Raw genomic sequence first — 24,374 nt, 5'->3', positions numbered from 1 at the left:
TGACGTTGTCAAATGCTTCTTACAGGTTGACAGAAGGGTATATAAGGGGTGTGAACATTGCCAGTGTGAGTGGTCACTGTCAAGGATAGGGAGGTGTTGCGTACTCGTTTGAGATAGTCTCGTAAGCACCTGACAGGTTTTCAGGTATGACAGGAGCCTCACTGTGGCTCTCTACCTTTCGCCAGCAGGTCAAATCATTCAGTATCCAGATTTGTGGGGCAGCTGTGTGACAAGGGTCGATGCTGGACCGCACGGGAAAGTGATCGTAGGCATACAGCTACATCTACATTTACACAGCCACTGTATGGGGGGTAGCAGAGCGTGCCCTGCACCACTACTACTCATTTCCTTTCCTGTTACATTTGCAAACAAAGTGGGGGAAAAACGACTGTCTATATGCCTCCGTATGAGCCCTAATTCTTCTTATCTTATTTTTGTGGTCCTTACTTGCAATGTATGTTGGTGGCAGTAGAATCATTTGGCAGTCAGCTTCAAATGCCAGTTCTCAACATTCTCCCCCAAAACAAAGTCATGTGACCTCCAGTGAGTCCCATTTCAGTTCCCATACCATCTCCATAACACTTATGTAATTTTCAAACCTACCGGTAACAAATCTAGCAGCCCGTCTCTGAATTGCTTCAATATCCTCTTTCAATCCAACCTGTTAAGGATCCCAAACACTCCAGTAGTATTGAAGAATATGTCGCACCAGTGTCCTACATTTTGTAACCTTTACAGGTGAACTAAACTTTCCTAAAATTGTCCAAATAAAGCAATGTTGACCACCTGCATTCAACACCATAGTACTGGTATTCAAACAACTTGACTGTGTCAAGCAGGACACTAGTAATACTGTAACTGAACATTATAGGTTTGTTCTCCCTACTCATCCCCCTTAACTTAGATATTTCCACATTTGTAGCTGGCTGCCATTCATCACAACTAGAAATTTTGTCTAAGTCATCTTGTATCTTCTAACAATCACTCAACTTTGACACCTAACCATACACCACAGCATTGTCAGCAAATAATCACAGATTGCTGCCCACCCCATCCACCAAATCAATTATGTATATAGAGAACAACAGCAGTCCTATCACACTTCCCTGGGGCACTCCTGACGATACCCCTGTCTGATGAACTCTGGCTGTCGAGGACAACACACTGGGTTCTATTACTTCAGAAGTTTTCAGGCCACTCACATATCCCACATGCTTGTACCTTTATTAACAGCTTGCAGTGGGGGCACTGTGTCAAATGCTTTCCAGAAATCTGGAAATACAGAATCTACCCATTCCCCTTATCCATAGTTCACAGTATACCGTGTGAAAAAAGGGAAATCTGAGTTTCGCATGAGCTATGCTCCCTAAAACCATGCTGATCTGAGACGTAAGCTTCCCAGTCTCAAAAATATTTGTTATATTCACACTGAGAATATGTTCATGGATACTGCAGCAAATCATAGTTAGGGATATGGTCTCTAATTTTGCAGGTCCATTCTTTTACCCTTCTTATATGCAGGAGTCACCTGTGCTTTTTTCCAGTCACTTGTGACTTTGTGCTGCGCAAGAGATTTGTGATGAATGCGAGCCAGGTAAGGGGCTAATACTGTAGGGTACTCTTCGTAAAACAGAACAGTGATTCACTTATTTGCTTTCGAATCTTTCAGTTGTCTCTCTAAGTCACTGATGCTTATTACTATGCTGTCCATAAAGGAGTCTGTCCGATGGTCAAATGATGGTGTCTTTGTACAATTCTCCACTTGAATGATTTCTTGAAAGTGAAATTTAGAACTTCCATTCTGGTCCAAAAGCTGGAGCTGGCAGATGTGTGCATGAGGTGTGCTTGCGCACGAGTGCGTGTGCGTGTGTTTACTGATGAAGGCTGTGGCCGAAAACAATATGTGACTGTGTTGATATTCATACCTGGAGTATCCGTTGTTTAATTTAGAACTTCAGCTTTCGCTTTGTTATCTTCAACTGCCACACAAGACTGGTCAACAAGGGACTGAATGGAAGCCTTAGACCCACTCAGTGATTTTACACAGGACCAGAATTTTCTCTGGTTCTCTGCCAGCTCTGTTGCCAAGGTGTGCCTGTGGTAGTTGTTACATACTTTGTGCATAGATCTTTTCACAGCTGCACGAATCTCTACTAATCTTTGTTTGTTGTCATTTGTGCATTCTCTTTTGAATCTAGAGTGCAACAGCCTCTGCTTGCTCAACATCTTCCAAATTTCGTTATTAAACCACGGTGGGTCTCTTCCATCCTTTATTCACTTACCAGGCACATAACTCTTCAAACCACGATTCACAATCTGCTTAAGCGTTGCCCATAATTCCTCTACATCCATCTAACTGGAAGTAAATAACGTCAATTCACTCTGTAAGCAAGATAGTACCAACTGCTTGTCTGCACTATCTAGCAGAAACACGTTCATAGTCTTCCTGACTGATTTATGAACTTCCGTAACCATAATTGCTATAATAACATCATATCGCTAATCCCTGTTTCTACCAGGTGTACTGGTATGAAATGAGAGTTTTTTTGTGAAAATGAAACACTAATTTTGAATTGAAAAGTAAAAACATTTTATTCTAAGCACTTACCATTGCTTTCTATACATTTTGACCACTTTTCTGGCAATTTGTGGACACCGTGCTAATAGAAATGTTCGTCTTTTGAAGCAAACCGATCAGACACACAATTTTTGACTTGTTCGTAGGAATCGAAGCGTTCCTCAGCCAATGCGTGTTCCATTGATGAAAACAAATGGTAGTCGGAAGGGGCCAAGCCTGGTGAATACGGCGGGTGGGGTAGCAGTTCCCAGCCAAGTGTTTTGATTGTATCCTGAACCAGTTTTGCTTTGTGTGCAGGTGCATTGTTGTGTAAAAAAATTACTTTGCCATGTCTTCTGGCTCATTCTGGTCTTTTTTCGATCAATGCATAGTTCAAATTGATCATTTGTTGTCTGTAGCGATTAGTATTCACAGTTTCACCGGGTTTTAGAAGCTCATGATACACCGCATCTTTCTGATCCCACCAAACACGGAGGATTGTCTTCTTGCTGAATCGATCTGGTTTTGCAGTCGATGTTGCTTGTTGTCCCGGATTAACCCATGATTTTTCCCGTTTAGGATTCTTAAAATAAACCCATTTTTCATTGCCAGTAACAATTCGATGCGAAACTGATTTTCTTTTATGTCTTTGAAGCAAAATTTGACAATTGGTTTTTCGGTTTTCAATCAGTCTTTCATTCAATTCACGTGGCACCCATTTTCCACACTTTTGGATCTTTCTCATAGCTTTCAAAAGGTCAGAAATTGTTTGTTGTGCAACATTTAGCATTGCTGCCATTTGCTTCTGACTCAGAGTATCATCTTCATCCAATATTGCTTGCAATTTGGTGTCTTCGAACTTTTTTGGTGGTCTTCCATGTTCTTCATTTCTTACATCAAAATCACTATTTCTGAACCGTTGAAACCATCTTTTGCATGTCGCTTTTGATACAGCACGATCACCATATGCCTCGACAAGCATTCAATGCGACTCTGCAGCACTTTTTTTCAAATGGAAACAAAAGATTAATGCTTTCCGCAAATCATCACTTTCTGGTACAAAATTCGACATTGTTAACACGATGAAAACATATGATTTTGTTTGTTCCATGACTTGATGTATACTAAACATCTTTGACAGATGTCATGCCAACCAAACAAAAAAAAATTAAGGCTCGTTCACAACAAATGTTCCCTATCGACACATTTGTATCTTAACGCTCATTTCATATCGGTACACCTGGTGTACTGACATTGTCGATAAGATCTAGCCTGTCTGTAGCTATGAGGTCTAAGATATTTCCATTGCGTGTGGGCTGCCAAGCTAGCTGCTCGAGATGGATTTCAGAAAACTGCATTCAAAAGTATTTCGCACAACTGTCTGTTACAACAAGTGTTCAATATGATATTGTTCTTGCAAAGCTGGAATCAAAAATTGCACGAGGAATTATGATACACAGTGTGGCGATCCGATGGCAGGGTGTGGGTAAGGCGAATGCCCGGTGAACGTCATCTGCCAGCGTGTAGTGCCAACAATAAAATTCGGAGGCAGTGGTGTTATAATGTGGTCGTGTTTTTCATGGAGGGGGCCCCAGCACTATCACAGCACAGGCCTACATTGATGTTTTAAGCACCTTCTTGCTTCCCACTGTTGAAGAGCAATTCGGGGATGGCAACTGCATCTTTCAACATGTTCAAGCACCTGTTCATAATGCACGGCCTGTGGCAGAGTGGTTACACGACAATAACATCCCTGTAATGGACTGGCCTGCACAGAGTCCTGACCTGACTCCTATACAACACCTTTGGGATGTTTTGGAACGCCAACTTTGTGCCTCGGTGCAGCATTCCGTGAAGAATGGGCCGCCATTCCCTGAGAAACCTTCCAGCACCTGAATGAACGTATCCCTGCGAGAGTGGAAGCTGTCATAGAGGCTAAGGGTGGGCTGACACCTTACTGAATTCCAACATTGCCGATGCAGGGTACCAGAGACTTGTAATTCATTTCCAGCCAGGTGTCCAGATACTTTTAATCACATGTGTAGATTGTGAGATGCCTGTCATGTTGCACTTTTTCGTTGGTAGAGGTCATTGTGTTGAGGAAAAGCAAACTGCATTATCTGCATACAGGGGTGGACATGGTTCCTCAAGGATAGATGCATACTTGTGCTGATCCACAGTGCCTTTCAGAATGATGAGATTACACAGGAAATGCCACAAAAAATGTTCCCCAGACCATAACACTCCTCCCTGCAGCCTAGACTCTTCTGACGATTGTTGCAGGGCGTTTGCTTCCAGATGGTTCACAATGTACACGCCAGTGGCCACTTGTCCGATGGAGCACAAAACGTGGTTCAACAGAAAAGGCCACCTGTTGCTACTCAGTAGATGTTCAGTTGGGGTACTGGTGTGCTAATTTCTGCCTTCGTCCAGATAAATAGCAATCAGCATGAGTGCATTAACCAGTGTTCGTCAGGATAGAGGTCAGGAACGGAGGGCGTTGTAAAATGAAAAGTAATGAAGTGGAATGGACCCAGTTTATTCCTGTAATGATGATGCATTGGTGCCTGAGCAGCCCCAAGAGGGGTTGCCGTCTGCTCATCAGAGAGGCAGAGGCTAGAGGAGCGACTACTCGGGGCCGAGGTCTGAAGCTAAGAGAGCGCGGAGCTGTTTACGAGCCGCCCTCGCCGCTCCCGGCCGCGTCCCCACGTGATCACACGATTAGTCTCTGATTGGAGGATTGATTCCGCCAACGCGCCTTGGTAGTAGCATACCCCCGTCAGTGCAACCAAACAGTGGGACTTGAGTCTGACCGAGGAGCACGTGGCAGGAATGTGCCGACCATGGTCTTCCGGCCAGCACCTTCCACCACAGTATGCCCAAACCGGCTACGGCCGAACATTATGCATGGAAAATTTATTTAATAAAATTTTGTCGGCAATGATCCCTCTTGGGGGGGTCTCCTCCCTGCACACCAGGCACCTACTACAGAGGACCATAGACAGCAACATTCACTAAACCGACATTGAGGAGACATTGTTAGAAGCCGCTTGGTTGAACTGGGTGGTCAGTTGCTCAACAGTTGCACGTCGGTTCATCCATACACATCTCCACAGTCATCATTCACCCCTATCATCTGTGACCCATTATGCACCACAGTTGTTCCAGTGCCAGTTTTGGATAGTGCCATTTTGTTGGTCCGAAAGCCAATTATCGTGCCCTTTCGGACAGCCGGTAAATCGGTCTGTTTCCATATTGTGACCGACTGCATTGTTTTTTCGCACTCCCTCTATACTCTTTATGTGCCTTCCACTACTAGTGCTGCCTGCAGTCTGTGAGTGGTTACTGCTTGTTAACATCAAACATAGGCACTGGTCACATTAATGTGAATGGGCAGTGTAGAAGTATAATTTGAGAGCTTTTGAACACAGATCCAGCATTATAAGGTGTAGGTGTTAGTGAGATCATGTTGAAGAGGGGAAGAAAGAGGGTGGAACTACTGAATTTAAATTAATGATATGAATATATTAAAGGGAAACATTCCACGCGGGAAAAATATATCTAAAAACAAAGATGATGTGACTTACCATACGAAAGCGCTGACAGGTCGATAGACACACAAACAAACACAATCATACACACAAAATTCTAGCTTTCGCTACCAACAGCTGCTTCATCAGGAAAGAGGGAAGGAGAGGGAAAGACGAAAGGATGTGGGTTTTAAGGGAGAGGGTAAGGAGTCATTCCAATTCCGGGAGCGGAAAGACTTACCTTAGGGGGAAAAAAGGACAGGTATACACTCGCACACACACCCATATCGAACCACACATACACAGACACAAGCAGACAAGCAGAGGCCTTTACAAATGTCTGCTTGTGTCTGTGTATGTGCGGATGGATATGGGTGTGTGTTCGAGTGTATACCTGTCCTTTTTTCCCCCTAAGGCAAGTCTTTCCGCTCCCAGGATTGGAATGACTCCTTACCCTCTCCCTTAAAACCCACATCCTTTTGTCTTTCCCTCTCCTTCCCTCTTTACTGATGAAGCAACTGTTGGTAGCGAAAGCTAGAATTTTGTGTGTAGGACTGTGTTTGTTTGTGTGTCTATCGACCTGCCAGCGCTTTCGTATGGTAAGTCACATCATCTTTGTTATTAGATGAATTTAAATTAAGTTAGACTATGTGCTAACATCAGGTTTAGAGCCAAAATGTATCATAAATGTCCATACCAGCACAAGTTTGTTTCAAATATGATAACTGAATATAAATTTCAAATAAGTCATTCAATGTGAAAACATGTACTAACAAGAATGGAATATATATAAGATTGAGTAAGTTTCAATGTGTAGTACACAGGATTACCAAAGAAGTGGAAAGAAAGGGAGCAATACATTCAGGTATGGGGTCAAAATAAAGTAAAAGCAAGTCCATCACAAAATAAGTGAAGAGAGAGAAGGGAAGAGAAGTATATAATTATGAACATAATGCTGTTCACTTATGAGTTGCAAATTAGAGGACCCTACCTAGACTGTAGTGGTCTGGCAGATATACTGAGTTAGAATTAAAAATGGTGAAAGTGTGAGTTTTGGGCTCTGACCAAAATCAAAGTTACAGAAATTAAAGGAACGTAGTATACAAAACTAAAAAATTTATTGTCAAAAACGCACTGTGCGAGCTGCTAAAAATTTATTGTCAAAAAGGCACTGTGCGAGCTGATGGTGGCCTCATAATGGTGTAAGCATTGTTTACATAGAATGGACTAAGTCCTTTGGTCAACCTGAAAAGATCATTTTCTGGAATTGGAGACCATTTGCAGCCATTCACGGACTTCACGGTCCCAAACAACGATGGAATATTTACGGACGATAATCCTCCATGTCACCGAGCCACAGCTGTTCGCAATCGGTTCGGAGAACGTTCTGGACAATTTGAGCGACCACCCAGATCACTCTACACAAATCTCATCAAACATTTACGGGACGCAATTGAGAGGCCAGTTTGTCTATAAAAGCCTCCACAGGCGGGCAGAGTGGCTCAATATTTCTGCAGGGGACTTGCAACGACTCCCTGAGTCCGTGCCACACTGAGTTGGTGCACTACGCAGGGCAAAAGGAGGTATCCCGTGACTTTTGACGACTCAGTTTAGTGTGAAGAGATGAAAATGTGCCGCATTTGAACCACTTTAATTGGACATAAGCCAAAGAAATTTTAATACATTGCACCTCGAATATATTACACACTAATGAAAATTGCTTGTGTCCATCACATAAACTTACTTAAATACCATAGTAATTTTATCAAGCGGTTCGGGACTGGAGACCCACATCTCAAGTTCTTGCAAGTTCTTCAGGTTTCTCAGTGCAGTAAATGCCTCCCTCACCTCACTGTGGCTTAAGTCTAAATCATAAAGATGCAGCCGTTCCAAGCTGTCAGCACAGATGGTCAGCAATGGTAGGACACACCTGTGTAACAACAGTTCACATTCAAGTAGTCAAAATAAATGAGGAACCACTTATTCTTACTCTAAATTGATTATGGTTATTCTTAATAGTAACATTACCACAGACAAATGTGACTACTACATCACTAGCTACTGAAATATGGGATCATAATAATTATACTAATCTTGATCAAAATGAACCCACTGTTAACCAACAATATACTAATTACATAATAATAATAAAAATAACAGTTCTGCGAGGCTCAACTGACAGATGCAAGTTGACATGCTACCGCAAAGATGTTAGCGACAGTGTTAGATTACTCCCCTGCACATCTGTTTCCCCATTTGTGTTCCATTGGTAGCACATTATGGAACTATCTATACAGGATTCAATTGATAACAATTAATGACAGATCACAAAATGTATTATTTCCTACTGGAATCATTCCTTATTCAAAAGCCAGATCAAATTACACTTTGATTTAGAAAAATCCCATATGGCTAAACATATACACATATCAAAAAATGTTTCGCATCACCCAGCTTCCCGGAACTGCTGAAGATAGACGTTGACTGTGGATATTGCATCACAGACACAGAGACTCACTCTGTTCAGAGATGTCACTAAACCCGCCCAAAGATGTAAACAAAAATGTGTGAGCAGTGTCTATTAACAGAGAGGGTCCATTAGTTCCAGTCATTCCACCAAGAAGGAGATACACAGCTCGTGTTGTCTGTAGTTCGACAACGCCTAGACAGTCAATACCATGTTTTGATCGCGTCCACATTGTTACATTGTGCCAGGAAGGGTTCTCAACCAGGGAAGTGTCCAGGCGTCTCTGAGGGAACCAAAGCAATGTTGTTCGGATATGGAGTAGATACAGACAGACAGGAACTGTCAATTACATGCCTCGTTCAGGCTGACCGAGGGCTACTACTGCAGTGGATGACCTACGGATTATGGGCTCGGAGGAACCCTGACAGCAAAGCCACCATGTTGAATAATGCTTTTCGTGCACCTTCAGGACGTCATGTTATGACTCGAACTGTGCTCAATAGGCTGCACGATGAACAACTTCACTCCGAACGTCCATGGACAGGTCGATCTTTGCAACCACAACACCATGCAGCACGGTACAGATGGGCCCAACAACATGCATAATGGACCGCTCAGGATTGGCATCAGTTCTCTTCACCGATGAGTGTTGCATATGCCTTCAACCAGACAATTGTCAGAGGTGTTTTGAGGCAACCCAGTCAGGTTCGATGTCTTAGACACACTGTCCAGTGAACACAGCAAGGTGGAGGTTCCTTGCTGTTTTGGGTGGCATTATGTGGGGACAACTTACACCACTGGTGGTCGTGGAAGGCGCCTTAACAGCTGTATGATACGCGAATGCCATCCTTCAACCAACAGTGCAAACATATAGGCAGCATATTGGCGTGGCATTCATCTTCGTGGACGACAGTTTGCGCCCCCTTCATTCACATCTTCTGAATGATTTCCTTCAGGTAACAACATCGCTCGACTAGAGGGGCCAGCATGTTCTCCAGACATGAACCCTATCGAACATGTCTGGGACAGATTGAAAAGAGCTGTTTATGGACGACATGACCCACCAACCACTCAGAGGGATCTACGCCGAATCACCAGTGCCTTGATGAACTTGTGGATAGTATGCCACGACGAATACAGGCGTGTATCAATGCAAGATGATGTGCTATTGGGTATTAGAGGTACTGGTGTGTACAGCAATCTGGACCACCAACTCTGAAGGTCTCGCTGTATGGTAGAACAACACGCAAGTGTGGTTTCCATGAGCAATAAAAAGGGCAGAAATGATGTTTATGTTGATCTCTATTCCATTTTTGTGTACAGGTTTCTGAACTCTTGAAATCGAGATGATACAAAATTTTTTTTGATGTGTGTAATTAACTTGTTCATGTCAAAGCTTAATGGAAATGTTGTGGAAACAATGGACTGACGATATTATCGAAAAGGATGCAATTTTGTTCCAATTATATCAAAACACATTAGTCTAAATGCAACTGTATCTCAAGAATGCTGCTGACCAACTGGGGGGCCTCAAATATTATGCCCAGCACACACAACATGACGACAATAATAAACCACAAACCTCTGTCGGCAGGCAAAGATTATTTGATTATTTTTTACTATCAGACAAGGTTTAACTAGTTGTTGCTGTGAACTGTCAATACTCGATATGCAGTAAAACTCAACAATAAATTCAGAAAATGCTAAATATAACCAAATATTATGACAAGTGAGGATATAGGACCTTCACAAAGTCTTGCAATTGGACTCGTCTCCCTAAAATACCCCAGTAATCCTACTGCAAAAAGAAATTTAATGTGGAATTCATAAAATTTGTCATTCCTGGAGAATATTAAAATCTTCGATAACGATAGGAGTTGAAGTAATGAATTAAAATTCGTGCTAAGGCTTGGACTTTAACTTGGGTCTCCTGCTACTAAGCCGATATGATATCCGCTACATCACCCTGGCATTGTGGTAACACAGCTGCACAGAATACCCTAGTCCAATGCCCTCCCTAACACAAACTTCAATTCACATGCCAGCCCAACTTGATTTCCCCCTTTTTAATTCATCAGTATTGCCAAGGCTCTCCGATACTGGCAAAGTGCCCCAGCTTTGTACGTAATGGGGAAATCCTGACTACTCCTGGCATAGGTGAGCTACTGATTTCACGTAATTATATCAATAGAGAGCCTTGGCAATATTGATGAGTTAAAAACGGGAAAATCAAGATGGGCTGAGATGTGTATTTATGTTTGCTCTACGAAGGACACTGGACTTAGGTATTCCATGCAGTTGTGTTACCCAATGCTAGCAAAGTGTAGTGGATGGCACATCTGTCCAGTAAGCAGGAGACCCCAGTTCAAATTCTGGCCTTGGCACAAATTTTAATACATAACTTCTCATCCTATTCTTGTCAAAGATAAAGCTGAGATGCAATATGTCTCCAGGAAAATATAATTACATCAGATAAATGAATCTTAAAATTGTTGAGAGGTGAAGGCTAGGCTGAAGGCATACTGCAATTTACCATGGTTCTTTGGGATTTGATTCCACTACCTTTCAGTTTCTAGGCGTGAGCTTTATCACTAGACCACCAAGATTGGCAACAATTACAAGGTGATTTTTCCAACGTGTGCAAACTTCAGGGACTGATGGATGAGAGGATAGGGAACAAAAAAGGTCTAATGAACTCATGTCCAAAAATGCATAGTTTCCATGCTAGAGACCATTTATTCAAACATACATTGTTAGAGAGACTGGTCTAATACATGCTGTGCCATGCAGCCACAGTCACAGTATGTGCTGAAAAGAGTTTCCATTTGCCTCATCGCAGGTGTGTATGCACCATTGCATGTTCTTTCTGTCTCCACACGATCACATCAGCCTGGATGCATCCGAACACTGTCAAAGGCGACATGAATATGCTGCTCCAGTGTCTCCACATCTGAAATGGGCTCTCCATACACGATACTTTTGAGACAGCCCCATAACCAGAAACTGCAGGTAGCAGCAGCCGGCCAAGACAGATGCAGTAACAGGGAAGTAACCAATTTTGTGACTTTTACGAGTTCCTAACCAGGAGTGAACTGCACCATTTAATCTGTGTACTTTGATAGTTTAGTTTCTTGAGTTTCTGCATGTTAATTTAATATCTAATAGCCACAGTTCTCACATTTTCGTTTGTGTCGGAAAGTAAAGCGATTTTGTGACACATTACAAGTTCCTAATCAGGAGTGAATTATTTAGTTTCACCTGCATGCTTCGGTAGTTAGGCTATTGACTCTCTGCATATTAATCTAATTTATTAGACATAGTTCCTGCATTTTCATCAGTATCTACAATAGAGTTCTGCAGCACATGCTGATAGTCTGTTTATTGGGGTAGTTTCGTTTCCCACAGTCTTTAGTATGGATAGGGACTGTGATTGTTGTGTGTGGATGCGAGCCGAGTTGGCGACAGTTTGCTGTCAACTCCAGGCTGTGATGGCTTCGGTTACTCAGCTTGAAGCTCCAGTCGATGGGCACCACTATTGTGCGCCAGCCGGTGGGATCCAACAGACTTCCAGCACACCTGAGTCCTCCGATCGGTCCTCACCTGTGGCCAGCCCAGTTACTGCTCACACTTAGGTTGACGCCTCACCCGTGGTCGAGTGGGAAGTCACCTCGGGGCATAGCAGGCAGCAAATAACCTTCCCATGGGGCTGCACGTAAGACCTCCCCCATTAGCCCGACAAGCAGGTTCCAGGTGCTGTCTGTGGCTGAAACTGTCGCTCAGCCAGATGCTGTCACCTGTCCTTTTTCAGAGGAAACCTCTCAGCCTACAAGATCCAGGCAATCGAAGAGGGTGAGATTATTGACAGTTGGGAGCTTCAACGTTAGGCACGTTATGGGGCCCCTTAGGGACATGGCTGCCAAGAAGGTCTTTCCAGATGCCATGAAGAGCACAGGGTGCAGCCAACTGCAGGTGGTGGCTCACGTTGGTACCAATGATGTGTGTCACTTCGGATCTGAAGAGATTCTATCTGGTTTTGAGCAGCTAACAGAAGTGGTAAAGGCTATGTATTGCTTGTGAGATGAAAGCAGAGCTGACCATTTGCAGCATAGTTGACAAGACCGATTGTGGACCTCTGGTACAGAGCCAAGTGGAGGGTCTGAATCAGAGACTCAGACAGTTCTGCGACCGTGTAGGCTGCAGACTCTTCGACTTGCGCCGTAGGGTGGTTGGCTTTCGGGTTCCACTGAATAGGTCATGTGTCCACTATACGTAGGAGGCGACTAAAGTGCGCATCATTTACGACGTTCTGTGCATCTGACATCACAAAACACAGTCAGCCAATGAACAGAAAACAACGTTGCCAGAGCTCAACTGAAGTGCAGAGCACGGACGAGTGCCTTCAGTTTTAGAAACGTTCAGTCATAAATAAAGTAATTGAACAAAAGCAATGTCTTGATAGCAGACTTTCTTTTGTAGAAAGTTTGGAAAAAGCATTCTTTATACCAGTTGATTCATATTCTATTAATTAATTAAACCAAACAAGCAATAAGCCTCCTAATTCAGGCGATAGCAAGGAAAAGTGTTTGTATCATTCTCACTAACCGCTTTTTCGCAATAAAGAACAGCGGTAATTGTTTATTTCCTACTGTACTTCGACGAAACGTGAGTAATTCATAATCATACCAACAGTGTTTGTCGGTATTTTACATGATATTTTAAGTCCTCCGGGAGATATAGTGAATGACGAGCTGTGTTAGCATAATAGTTAATGAGTGTGGCTGCTAAGCGAAAGGTTCTGAGTTCAAACTTTTATCGGTGCTTAATATTTTCTTTATTTAAAAACAATATCAAAGTGTCTTACTTCATGAATTTTTTTCGTTTGAATATAATTTTTTGAAATTTCTAGTGGCAACTAAAATCGACCATGCGGAAAGTATACGCTGTGGACTTTTACCTCTGCAAACTCTTCAAAATTTCGTGCAATTGTTTACTACATCTAATACTGCACAATAACTGCGTTGAACATCGAAACAAAATTAAGTCATTTATGGGAGGAAGATATCAGCCAAGAAGATATGTAAAAATCAAATTATTGGGCCAAATAGATTTTGTGAAAACGAATGATAAACTGTGTCAAAGCAGTCGAAGCACCATGTGTCTGCACAGGCGAGCAGTGCAGTGATGACAAAATGGTGCACAGCACGGAATGCGAGGAGCACGTCTGTAGCAGCGAAAGGGTTAATGCGGCTGTGGTGGCTTCACTTCATAAACTGCGCGCTCCCCCCTAAACGTAAGTTTGCGAACTATACTATGGCGCCGCTTCTCTTGGCGCGTGCGACTGGCAACGCAGCAATCTCCCACGTCCAGGCGGGCATGCGCAAACCGCCAAGATAGAAGAATTGAGCTATACATGGGCAGCAGGGGCTGTGTGGCATGGACTGGGCAGTTTTTTAGGTCAGAGGGTCTCGGGAAAACACAAAGAGTGCAGGCCAAATACTGGAAGAACATAGATACAGGAACCATCAGTATAAAAGCTGTAAACTGTTGTAGCTGTGTTAGGAAAGTACCAGAGCTCAAGGCACTAATAGAAAGCACTGATGCTCAAATTGTCATAGGCACTAAAAGCTGGCTAAAGCCGGAAATAAGTTCAGCTGTTAGAAGTAGTTTATCTTGTCATGATATTGAAGTAGATAGTTCCTGTAAATTTGTATGGGTAGAGGTCATTGTTGGCAACTGGAATAAAATAATAACTGGATCCTTCTACTGACCTCCCAACTCGGATGGTACAATTGCTGAAAGGTTCAAAGAAAACTTGAGTTTGATTTCAAACACGTACCTGACTCATACAATTATAGTTGGTGGTGACTTTAATTTACCCTCAATATGTTAGTGAAAATACATGTTTAATTCCGGAGGTGTGCATAAAACTTCATCCGAAATTGTCCTAAATGCAATCTCTGAAAATTACTTCAAGCAGTTAGTTCATGAGCCCATGCGAATAGTAAATGGTTGTGAAAACACACTTGACCTCTTAGCAACAAATAATCCTCAGTTAATAACGAGCGTCAAAATGGATGCAGGGATCAGTGAACACAGGGTCGTCTTCTCAAGACTGAATATTATAACCCCCAAATCCTCCAAAAATAAAGGAAAAATATACCTATTCAAAAAGGCAGATAAAAATTCACTTGACGTCTTCCTGAGACTAAATCTCCACTCCTTCCAATAAGTGCAGACCAGATGTGGCTTGAATTCAAAGAAATAGCATCAGCATCAATTGAGAGATTTATATGAAATAAATTAACAAACAGCAGAGCAGATCTTCCTTGGTACATAAAATGGGTCAAACACTGGTGCAGAAACAACAAAAAAAAACATGCCAAATTTAAACAGATGCAAAGTGTCCAAGATTGTCAATCTTTTACAGAAGCTCGAAATGTAGTGTGGTCTTCAATGTGAGTTGCTTAAAACAGTTTTCACAACAAAACTCTGACTCCAAAACTAACAGAAAATCCAAAGAGATTCTGGTCATATGTGAAGTATGCTAGTGGTAAGACACAATCAATGCCTTCTCCGTGCAAGAGCAATGGAGATACTATCGAAGACAGTGCTGCCAAAGCAGAGTTACTAAACACAGTCTACCAAAATTCCTTCACTGACGAAAACAAAGTAAATATTCCAGAATTCGAATCAAGAACAGTGCCAACTTGAGTAACGCAGAAGTAGATGACCTCAGAGTATTGAAGCAACTTAAATCATTTAATAAAAGCAAATCTTCTGGTCAAGACTGTATACCAATTAGATTCCTTTCAGAGTATGCTGATTCAATAGCTTAACAATCATATACAACCGTTTGCTTGATGAAAGATCCATACCCAACGACTGGAATGTTGCAGAGGTCACACCAATATTCAAGAGAGGTAGTAGGAGTAAGCCACTAAATTACAGGCCCGTATCATTAACATCAATATGCAGCAGGATTTTGGAACATATATTGTGTTCGAACATTGCGAATTACCTCGGGGAGGGGGGCGGGGGGGGGGGGGGGGGGGGGGGGGGGGGGGGAATGGTGCATTAACACACAGCCAACACGAATTTAAAAAACATCGTTCTTGTGAAACACAACTAGATCTTTACTCGCACGAAGTGTTGAGTGCTATTGACAAGGGATTTCAGATGGATTCCATATTTCTGGATTTCCAGAAGGCTTTTGACACTGTACCACACATGCAGCTTGTAGTGAAATTGTATGTTGATGGAATATTGTCTCAGCTATGTGACTGGATTTGTGATTTTCTGTCAGAGAGGTAACAGTTTGTAGTAACTGATGGAAAGTCATCGAGTAAAACAGAAGTGATTTCTGGCATTCCCCATGGTAGTGTTATAGACCCTTTGCTGCTCCTTATCTCTATAAACCATTTGGGAGACAATCTCAGCAGCCGTCTTAGGTTATTTGCACAGCACGCTGTCATTTATCGACTAGTAAAGTCACCAGAAGATCAAAACAAATTGCAAAACGGTTTAGAAAAAATATCTGTATGGTGCGAAAATTGGCATGAGTGCTAAAAGTAACCCACTACAAGATAAATCAGTCAAATCTAAAGGCCATAAATTCAACTAAGTACCTAGGAATTACAATTACAAACAACTTAAATTGGAAGGAACACATAGAAAATGTTGTGGGGAAGGCTAACCAGAGACTACGTTTTATTGGCAGGACACTTAAAAAATGTAACAGATCTACTAAGGAGACTGCCTACACTACACTTGTCCGTCCTCTTATAGAATACTGCTGTGCAGTTTGGGATTCTTTACCAGATAGGATTGACAGAGTACATAGATAAAGTTCCAAGACGGGAATCACGTTTTGTATTAACGTGAAATAGTGGAAAGAGTGTCACGGAAATGATATGGGATTTGGAATGGACATCGCTAAAACAAAGGCGTGTTTCGTTGTGGAGAAATATTCTTGCAAAATTCCAATCACCAACTTTCTCCTCTGAATGTGAAAATATTTTGTTGATGCCGACCTACATAGGGAACACCATGATAAAATAAGGGACGGAAAAATATAGGTGTTTGTCCTTTCCATGTGCTATATGGGATTGGAAAACTAGAGAATTGTGAAGGTGGTTCGACAAACCCTCTGCCAGGCACTTAAATGTGATTTGCAAAGTATCCATGCAGATGTTGATTTAGATGCATGGGTTGAGATCCAGTGAATGACCAGGACACGCAACTGGCTCCCCTCATCTGATCCATCGTCCAGGGAAGACACGATTGACATGTGTCCTGACGTTAATGGTGAAGTGGGCTGGAGCACCATCATGTAGCAGCCACATAACCCTTCGAATCATCAATGGCACTTTTTCCACCATGGGAAGCAAAGTAACCTGCAAGGAACTCCGATGCTTCCAGCCTATTAGGTGACATATGGTCGCCACTTACTCCTGCCCACACATTCTGGTTGCACTGATGCTGATGATTCGGTGTCACCATACCATGGGGGTACTGCATACTATCCAACATATGACTGTTATGAAAGTTGAAGATACCACTCTGTGTAAAGATGGCCTCATCTGTGAATACAATGGATGACACAAATCCTGGAATTGTGGTTGCCTGGTGAAGAAACAAGTGAGAAAACTGCTCTCAATGTGGATAGTCTGGCGCTTGTAAGCCCTGCACACGCTGTAAGTAATTACAGTAGTAACAACTGTCATGGAGAGTGTTCCACATAGTCGTCTGGCTTATCTGGCTTATCCTGTATTGGCAGTTCAACTGCCTGGCAGTGACACGGCGGCCGTCTTCCACAGCTTTAATCACATTTTCCCCCAAGTCTGGTGTCTCAACATTTCAGGTACGTCCTTCACAATTTGCTGCTTCCTGAAATGACCCCGTCTCAGACAAACAGTGAAACACTGTTACAAACTTTGAATGCTGTGGTGGTTGTTGGCGGGGATAGGTCTCCTGATACAATCTTGCTGCCTGCACCCCATTGCCATTTGCCTTTCCATAAGAAAGCACCATGTTGGCAAGCTCTCCACCATTGTGTACAATGCTGTATCACATCCAATATAATGTGAGTCAGCAACAGAAGTGAATCGGACATAACATTACCAATTCCTATGGCAGGAGAGGGCACTAGGGAACAATGTCCGAGGAACAGTACAACACTCTAGGAGCAAACTCTGCATACTGTAACTGTCGCTGCACAGTCCAGCATGTATTAGACTGCAGTCTCTGTAACAAATATGACTGAATACATGGTCTCCAGCAGGAAATCATGCATTTCTGGACATAAATTCATTAGACCTTCTTTGTTCCATATTCTCTCACCGATCAATCCCTACAGTTTGTGCACAGTGGAAAAAATTACCCTGTATATTATTACACATTAGACATCAATCACGGTGAGAGTCACGATTTATAACAAGCCTATACCTGTGTGACTCGGGTGTATAGCGGACGGTGATATGGCTGTAACTAATGTACACCTTTTGTTCCTATGATATTTTGTATCATTGGCAAGGCATAATTTGTTAGTGTGCATTTATAGATTTATTTTGATGGTTGGGGACCCATACTTCTCATGCCATGTTTTTATTAATCTTCCTTTCTGAAAGGCTATGTCTTTGTACTTTAAAGTTAGCAGGATGAAACACTGATAATCATATGTGAGTAATTACATTTCCAGTTACCAGGAGATAATTTTGGTATTTTCAACACAGAAAAGACTGTAATAAACTCATTATAATGTATGAATATAATAGAAGGAAACTTACGAAACGAAAGTGTTGGTTTGTTGATAAAGACAATAATCCCCCCTCCCCACACACACACACAAATTTCAAGCTTTTGCAACCCAAGGCTGCTTCATCAGGAAAGAGGGAAGGAGAGGGAAAGACGAAAGGATATGGGTTTTAAGGGAGAGGGTAAGGAGTCATTCCAGTCCCGGGAGCAGAAAGACTTATCTTGGGGAGGGGGGGGGGGGGGAAGGACAGGTATACAGTCGCGCGCACACACACATATCCATCCGCACATATACAGACACAGGCAGACATATGTATATCTGTGTGTGTGTGTGTGTGTGTGTGTGTGTGTGTGTGTGTGTGTGTGTGTGTGTGTGTGTGTTTTATTGTCTCTATCAACATACCAATGCTTTCATTTGGTAAGTTACAGCATCTTTGTTTTTTATACATATCATTATAATGTATTATTTCTAAAAGTAATTGATTATTCAAACTTCATAAAATGCAATTTTTTTTAAGTGAACTATTCTACGTATGTATCATCTATGAACAAATATTGATATGAATGATACTCCATGATCTTTAGATCAAAGACCTTTGTATCTTTCGTTCATGTTAATCTTGCTGGAGAGAGATGACAGATCTGTGAAGGTGGGAAATCATTTCGAAACTGTGCTGGTGATTGGACGTGGGGAGGCAAGATTAATCTGTCGCCATTGTGTCCACGTTTGAGGCTGACTGCAGTACAATTTTACTGCCGCCAACCTACATTTTGCGGAAAGACCACAAAGATAAGATAAGAGAGATTAGGGCTCGTACAGAGGCATACGGGCAGTGGGAGTGGAACAGGGAGAGAAGATGCTAGTTGTGGTACGAGGTACCCTCCGCCACGCACCGTATGGTGGATTCCGGAGTATGGATTTAGATGTAGATTTTGCTTATAAATGCTCATTCAATCCTCCACAAACTGTGGACCTTGCCATCAGTGGGGTGGTTTCGTGGGATTTTTCTCGGCGCTTTGAGGTTTTATGGGTGGTTTCGTGCCTCAGTGATACAGAGAGCCGTACCGCAGGTGCGACCACAATGGAGAAGTATCTGTTGAGAGGCCAGATAAATGTGTGGTTCCAGATGAGGGGCAAAACCTTTTCAGTAGTTGCAGCACAACAGTATGGATGACTGACTGATCTGCCCTTGTAATATTAACCGAAACTGCCTTACTGTGTTGGTACGGCAAATGACTGACAGCAAAAGGAAACTACAGCTATAATTATTTCCACGGGCCATGCAGCTTTATTGTATTGTTAAATGATGATGATATCTGCTTGGATAAAATATTCCAGAGGAAAAACAGCCCTCCATTTGAATCTTGGGGCGGGGGCTATTCAGGAGGATATCATCAGGAGAAACAAAAATGGCATTCTACAGATCAGAGTGTGGAATGTCACGATCCCTTAATCGTGCAGGCAGTTTAGAAAATTTAAAAAGGGTTATAAATACAAAACCAAATAAGGTAAAGAAAGGAGTAGTTTTAATAATGAATAAGAAAGTGAAATGCAGGTAAGGTATAGTGAACAGCATGGTGAACACATTACTGTAGCCAAGATAGACACAGAGCCAACACCCACTACAGGAGTACAAGTTTATCTGCCAGTTAGCTCAAAATATGATGGAGAGATCGAAGAAATGTATGATGAGATAAAAGAAATTATTCAGATGGTTACGGGAGACAGAAATTTAATTGTGATAGGGCACTGGATTTCTATGGCAGGAAAAAGAAGGGAAGAAAAAATTGTAGATAAATACAGACTGGGGGAAAGGAATGAAAGAGAAAGCTGTCTGGTAGAATTTTGCACAGAACATAACTTCATGATCATTAACACGTGTTCCAACAATCAAAAAAGAAAGTAGTATGCATGGAAGAGACCTGGAGATGCTGGACAGTTTTAGATTGATTATATAATGGTAAGACAGATTTAGGAACCAGGTTTTAAATTGTAAGTTATTCCAGGGGCAGATGTGCACTCTGGCTACAATTTATTGGGAAATGAAGGAGATAGAACCAGGACACATTGAACAAACCACAGGTTGAGAGTTTCAGAGGGAGCATTAGGCAATGACTGACTAGAACAGGGAAAATGAATACTGTCAAAGACAAATGGGTAGATTTGAGAGATGAAATAGTGAAGGCAGCAGAGGTTCAAATAGGTAAAAAGTCAAGGACTAGCAGAAATCCTTGGATAATACAGAAGATGTAGAATTTAATTAATGAATGGAGAAAATATAAAAATGCTGCAAATGAAGCAGGCGAAAGGAAAAAACAAACATATAAAAGATGAGATCGATAAAAAGTGCAAAATGGCTAAGTGGGAGTGACTAAGAGGACAAATGTAAAGATTTAGAAGCATATTTCAAAAGGAGAAAGATGGATACTGCCTACATGAAAATTAAAGAGAACTATAGAGAAAAGTAGCAGTTGTATGAATATGAAGAGCTCAGATGGAAAACCAGTCTTAACCAAACAGGGGAAGCTAAAAGGTGCAAGGAATATACAAGTGTCTGTACAAGACAGATGAACTTGAAGGTAATACTGGAGAACTGAAAGAGGATGTACATGAAGACAAGATGGGAGACATGATACTGCATGAAGAATTTGACAGAGCACTGAAAAACCAAAGTCAAAACAAGACCCAGGGAGTAGACAATATTGTTAGAACTACCGACAGCCTTGGGAGAAGCAGCCATGACGAAATTCTTCCATCTGGTGAGCAAGATATATAAGATAGGTGAAATACACTCCGACTTTAAGAATATAATAATACCAATTCCAAAGAAAGCAGGGCTGATAGTTCTGAAAAACACTAACACAAATTCTTTATAGACGAATGGAAAAACTTGTAGAAGCCGACCTCAGTGAAGATCAGTTTGGATTACGGAGAAATGTAGCAACTGCAACATGCAAGGCAATACCAACCCTACGACTTGTCATAGAAGACACATTAAGGAATGGCAAACCTACGTTTATAGCATCTGTAAACTTTGAGAAAGCTTTTGACAATTTTGACTGGAATACTCTCAAGTCCTAAAGGTAGCAGGAGTAGAATATAGAGCGAAAGACTATAATTTGTGCGGGAGCCAGATGACAGTTATGCGTGTCGAGGGGCATGAAAGGGAAGCAGTGGTTGAGAAGGGAGTGAGACAGGGTTGTAGCCAATTTCCAAAGTTATTCAATATGTACATTGGGCAAGCAGTAAAAGAAACCAAGGTAAAATTTGGAGTTGGAACTAAAGCTTAGGGAGAAGCAATTGCCCATTGTCTATTTTGGACCCCACTCAAAGCTGCACACAAATCAATCTCTAATGATGTAAGAAATTGGTGCCTAACATAGGTTCAGACACATCGGCCAGGGAAAAAAAGTCCATTCTAATGGTCGACAGAAACCAGAGTCCACTGTATTTTTACATTCGCTGCAAGAGGATATAGGTGAACTATTAGCTAAGGTTAGTAATCTATACGATAGAGTCCATCCCTGTTGCTGCTGCATTGGCAGCAAAGTGCTCACAGCAGAACAATAGCACACAAGGTATGTACGAGGCAATTGTCTGTCATTTATGTACAAGCACTGGGACTCTTTACAAACACTAGTATGATACATGTCCTCCATGCTTGCTACTTCGAGATTCCCACAGGAGGGCGAATGTAATTGTGCATCCACACTAATAGGTGGTGGATTCATTGCCCATTGAGGCAGATCAATTATATGAATACAGGGTGTTGGTTCTTTCAAACACGCTCAAAGAACAGACACCCTGCATTCATATTAATATGTTTTGCATTGTTATTGTCGACCCCATTTGCACTGTTTCGTGGGTTGACCAGTAGCTGCTTGTAAACTTTTGTTATGGCCTGCCATGTATAATACAAGTAACCATTTACAACTGGGTATAGACACGCGCTTCGTAGGGCATGCACCAAAGCGGCTGCCATACCAGCACACGGGTGAGTGTAGCTTCACATACAATTTTTTTACTGTCGTGGGGCCCAGAGCAGAGTGGTGGAATGATGGCATCTTCTTGTGTGGTGTGGGATCATCACTTGCCTCCCTTGTCAGTAACATGTTGCTTAAGTGTGTCCAGGCGACGATTCAAGGTCCCGAGTTGTTCGGAAACTGTCAGTCAGTAATCCTTATTGATGGCGGAGGCCGTAACATCATCTTGGGATTGTGTCATTTTACACGCTTTTTATTGTCTAAGTGTACGGCAGACCTTGTCTGACATTTCTAGTTGTGCAACAGTGTCATTTTTGTCACTCATTTTGTTTCAGTTTTAACAGGTTACATCAGTTAGTCGAACCAGGCACAATGTAATGTCAATTCTGTCATCTCCGACTCGTTGACAGTAGCGTGCATACGGGCAGCAGCAAACGGACGGTCCTTTCTCACCAATATGCTCATTGTTTAATGCTTGCAGAATGCAGTGAGCATGCGAGTTCCAGACTCTTTTTAATGAGGTAGTTGGTAGATTCTGGTACCCATTCTGCACTGCCATTTTTGTAACAATGTCCAACACTAAAACCAATGTATGAGAGTATGAGGAGTTAATTGTCAGTATGAACAGCACGCATTCCACCATTTGAAACACGGTATGCAGCAGAAGTATGTTCCAACACACAAAATCCTAAAGCCGGTCACTGTGGTAAATACAGCAAGATATCCACTTCGCTTTACGGCACGGTCGAGACACTGGACTCGACAGACAGAACGTCTGTCACTGGTATGGAAAATCCTGAACTTTGAAGAAATGTTTGTCCTTCACTATTTGAAGTTGCTTGAAAGTTAGTGCTCAGAGTCGAAAACAAATTCCTTACTGAACAATGGGATGAGTTTGTTTATCTCATCTACAAATTTTTCCCTATCCTTGCTGTGCACCATCAAGCTGACGCTCTGTTTCATATTTCGTTGTCTTATGTCTTCCAATTCTGAAGCACTGTTTGAAGTTACGCAACTATACAATGCTTCCCTCGATTTATTTATTTATTGTTCCGTGGGTCCAAATTAAGGAGAAGTCTCCATGGTCATGGAACGAGTCAATACATAAAATTATAACACGGTAGTAGAAACAGATAAAATGAAATATAAGAAACAAGTCTTAAGTTTAAATAAAGAAAATCAACAATGTAAAACTGGAATTTGCTTAATTTTTCAGCTCTTCCAGGAGCTCCTCGATTGGGCTACTGCTAAGATTTTTCAGTTCTTGTGGTAGCTTATTGAAAATGGATGCAGCAGAATACTGCACTCCTTTCTGCACAAGAGTCTAGGAAGTGCATTCCATATGCAGATTTGATTTCTGCCTAGTATTAACTAAGTGAAAGCTGCTAATTCTTGGGAATAAGCTAATATTGCTAACAACAAACTACATTAAAGAAAATATATACTGTGAGGGCAATGTCAGAATTCCCAGACTATTGAATGTATGTTACATGTATTTGATGTGCATAGTCCAGAGGGTAACTATTGTGCACATCCTGTAAATTGTATCAAGCATCCTTGAAATGCACAAACACCAGTTTATATAACAAGTGCACCTTGTCCTCCCTTGAATATCCATTGCTTATCTTATACACCAGGCTGTTCCAACCGAGCTCCAGGGAGCCGGAGCACTCACTGCGGCAGCTCGGAGCCCGCGTGGAGGGGGAAAGCGAACTCACTGCCCCCTGGCCGCATGCAGCCGTAATAATCTGTGCTCAATGACAGCTATGACTGGCCGCGGGAGCTCTGTACCTCTATTGGAGGATACCTTTCTATTCATTGAGAGGGATGGTCGACCGCAGTGTTTTGTATGTCATAAAGTATTTAATTCTGCAAAGAGGTACAATATACAGAATTAAATACAGTCAGGTAGAAGGCGTTGCACGCAGAGAACTGGCAGCCAGGCTTAAGAACGACATACCAGTAGACGTAGGTTTAAAAACGGATTCGTAATATGGAGGGTATCAAAACGTGCAACATAGTTCGTGTTCTGTAATGCACCAAGAGGCACTGTGTGCTGAAACAGTAGAGCTAGGTGGCGTAA

At 42.1% G+C, this 24,374-nt stretch overlaps 1 protein-coding gene across 1 annotated transcript in view; it reads right to left on the bottom strand.

Annotated features, from left to right (window-relative positions):
- Positions 1-24,374, bottom strand: part of LOC126428213 (uncharacterized) — a 129,495-nt gene that overhangs the window by 47,129 nt on the left and 57,992 nt on the right. The window contains exon 5 of the mRNA XM_050090129.1: positions 7,832-8,017. Coding sequence (XP_049946086.1) covers positions 7,832-8,017 — 186 coding nt within the window. The remainder of the gene's footprint in view (positions 1-7,831; positions 8,018-24,374) is intronic.

This window comes from Schistocerca serialis, chromosome 12 (assembly GCF_023864345.2).
Source record: "Schistocerca serialis cubense isolate TAMUIC-IGC-003099 chromosome 12, iqSchSeri2.2, whole genome shotgun sequence".
In the NCBI taxonomy this organism is placed as follows: Eukaryota; Metazoa; Arthropoda; class Insecta; order Orthoptera; family Acrididae; genus Schistocerca; species Schistocerca serialis.
This window is presented reverse-complemented; position numbering and strand designations above follow the sequence as displayed.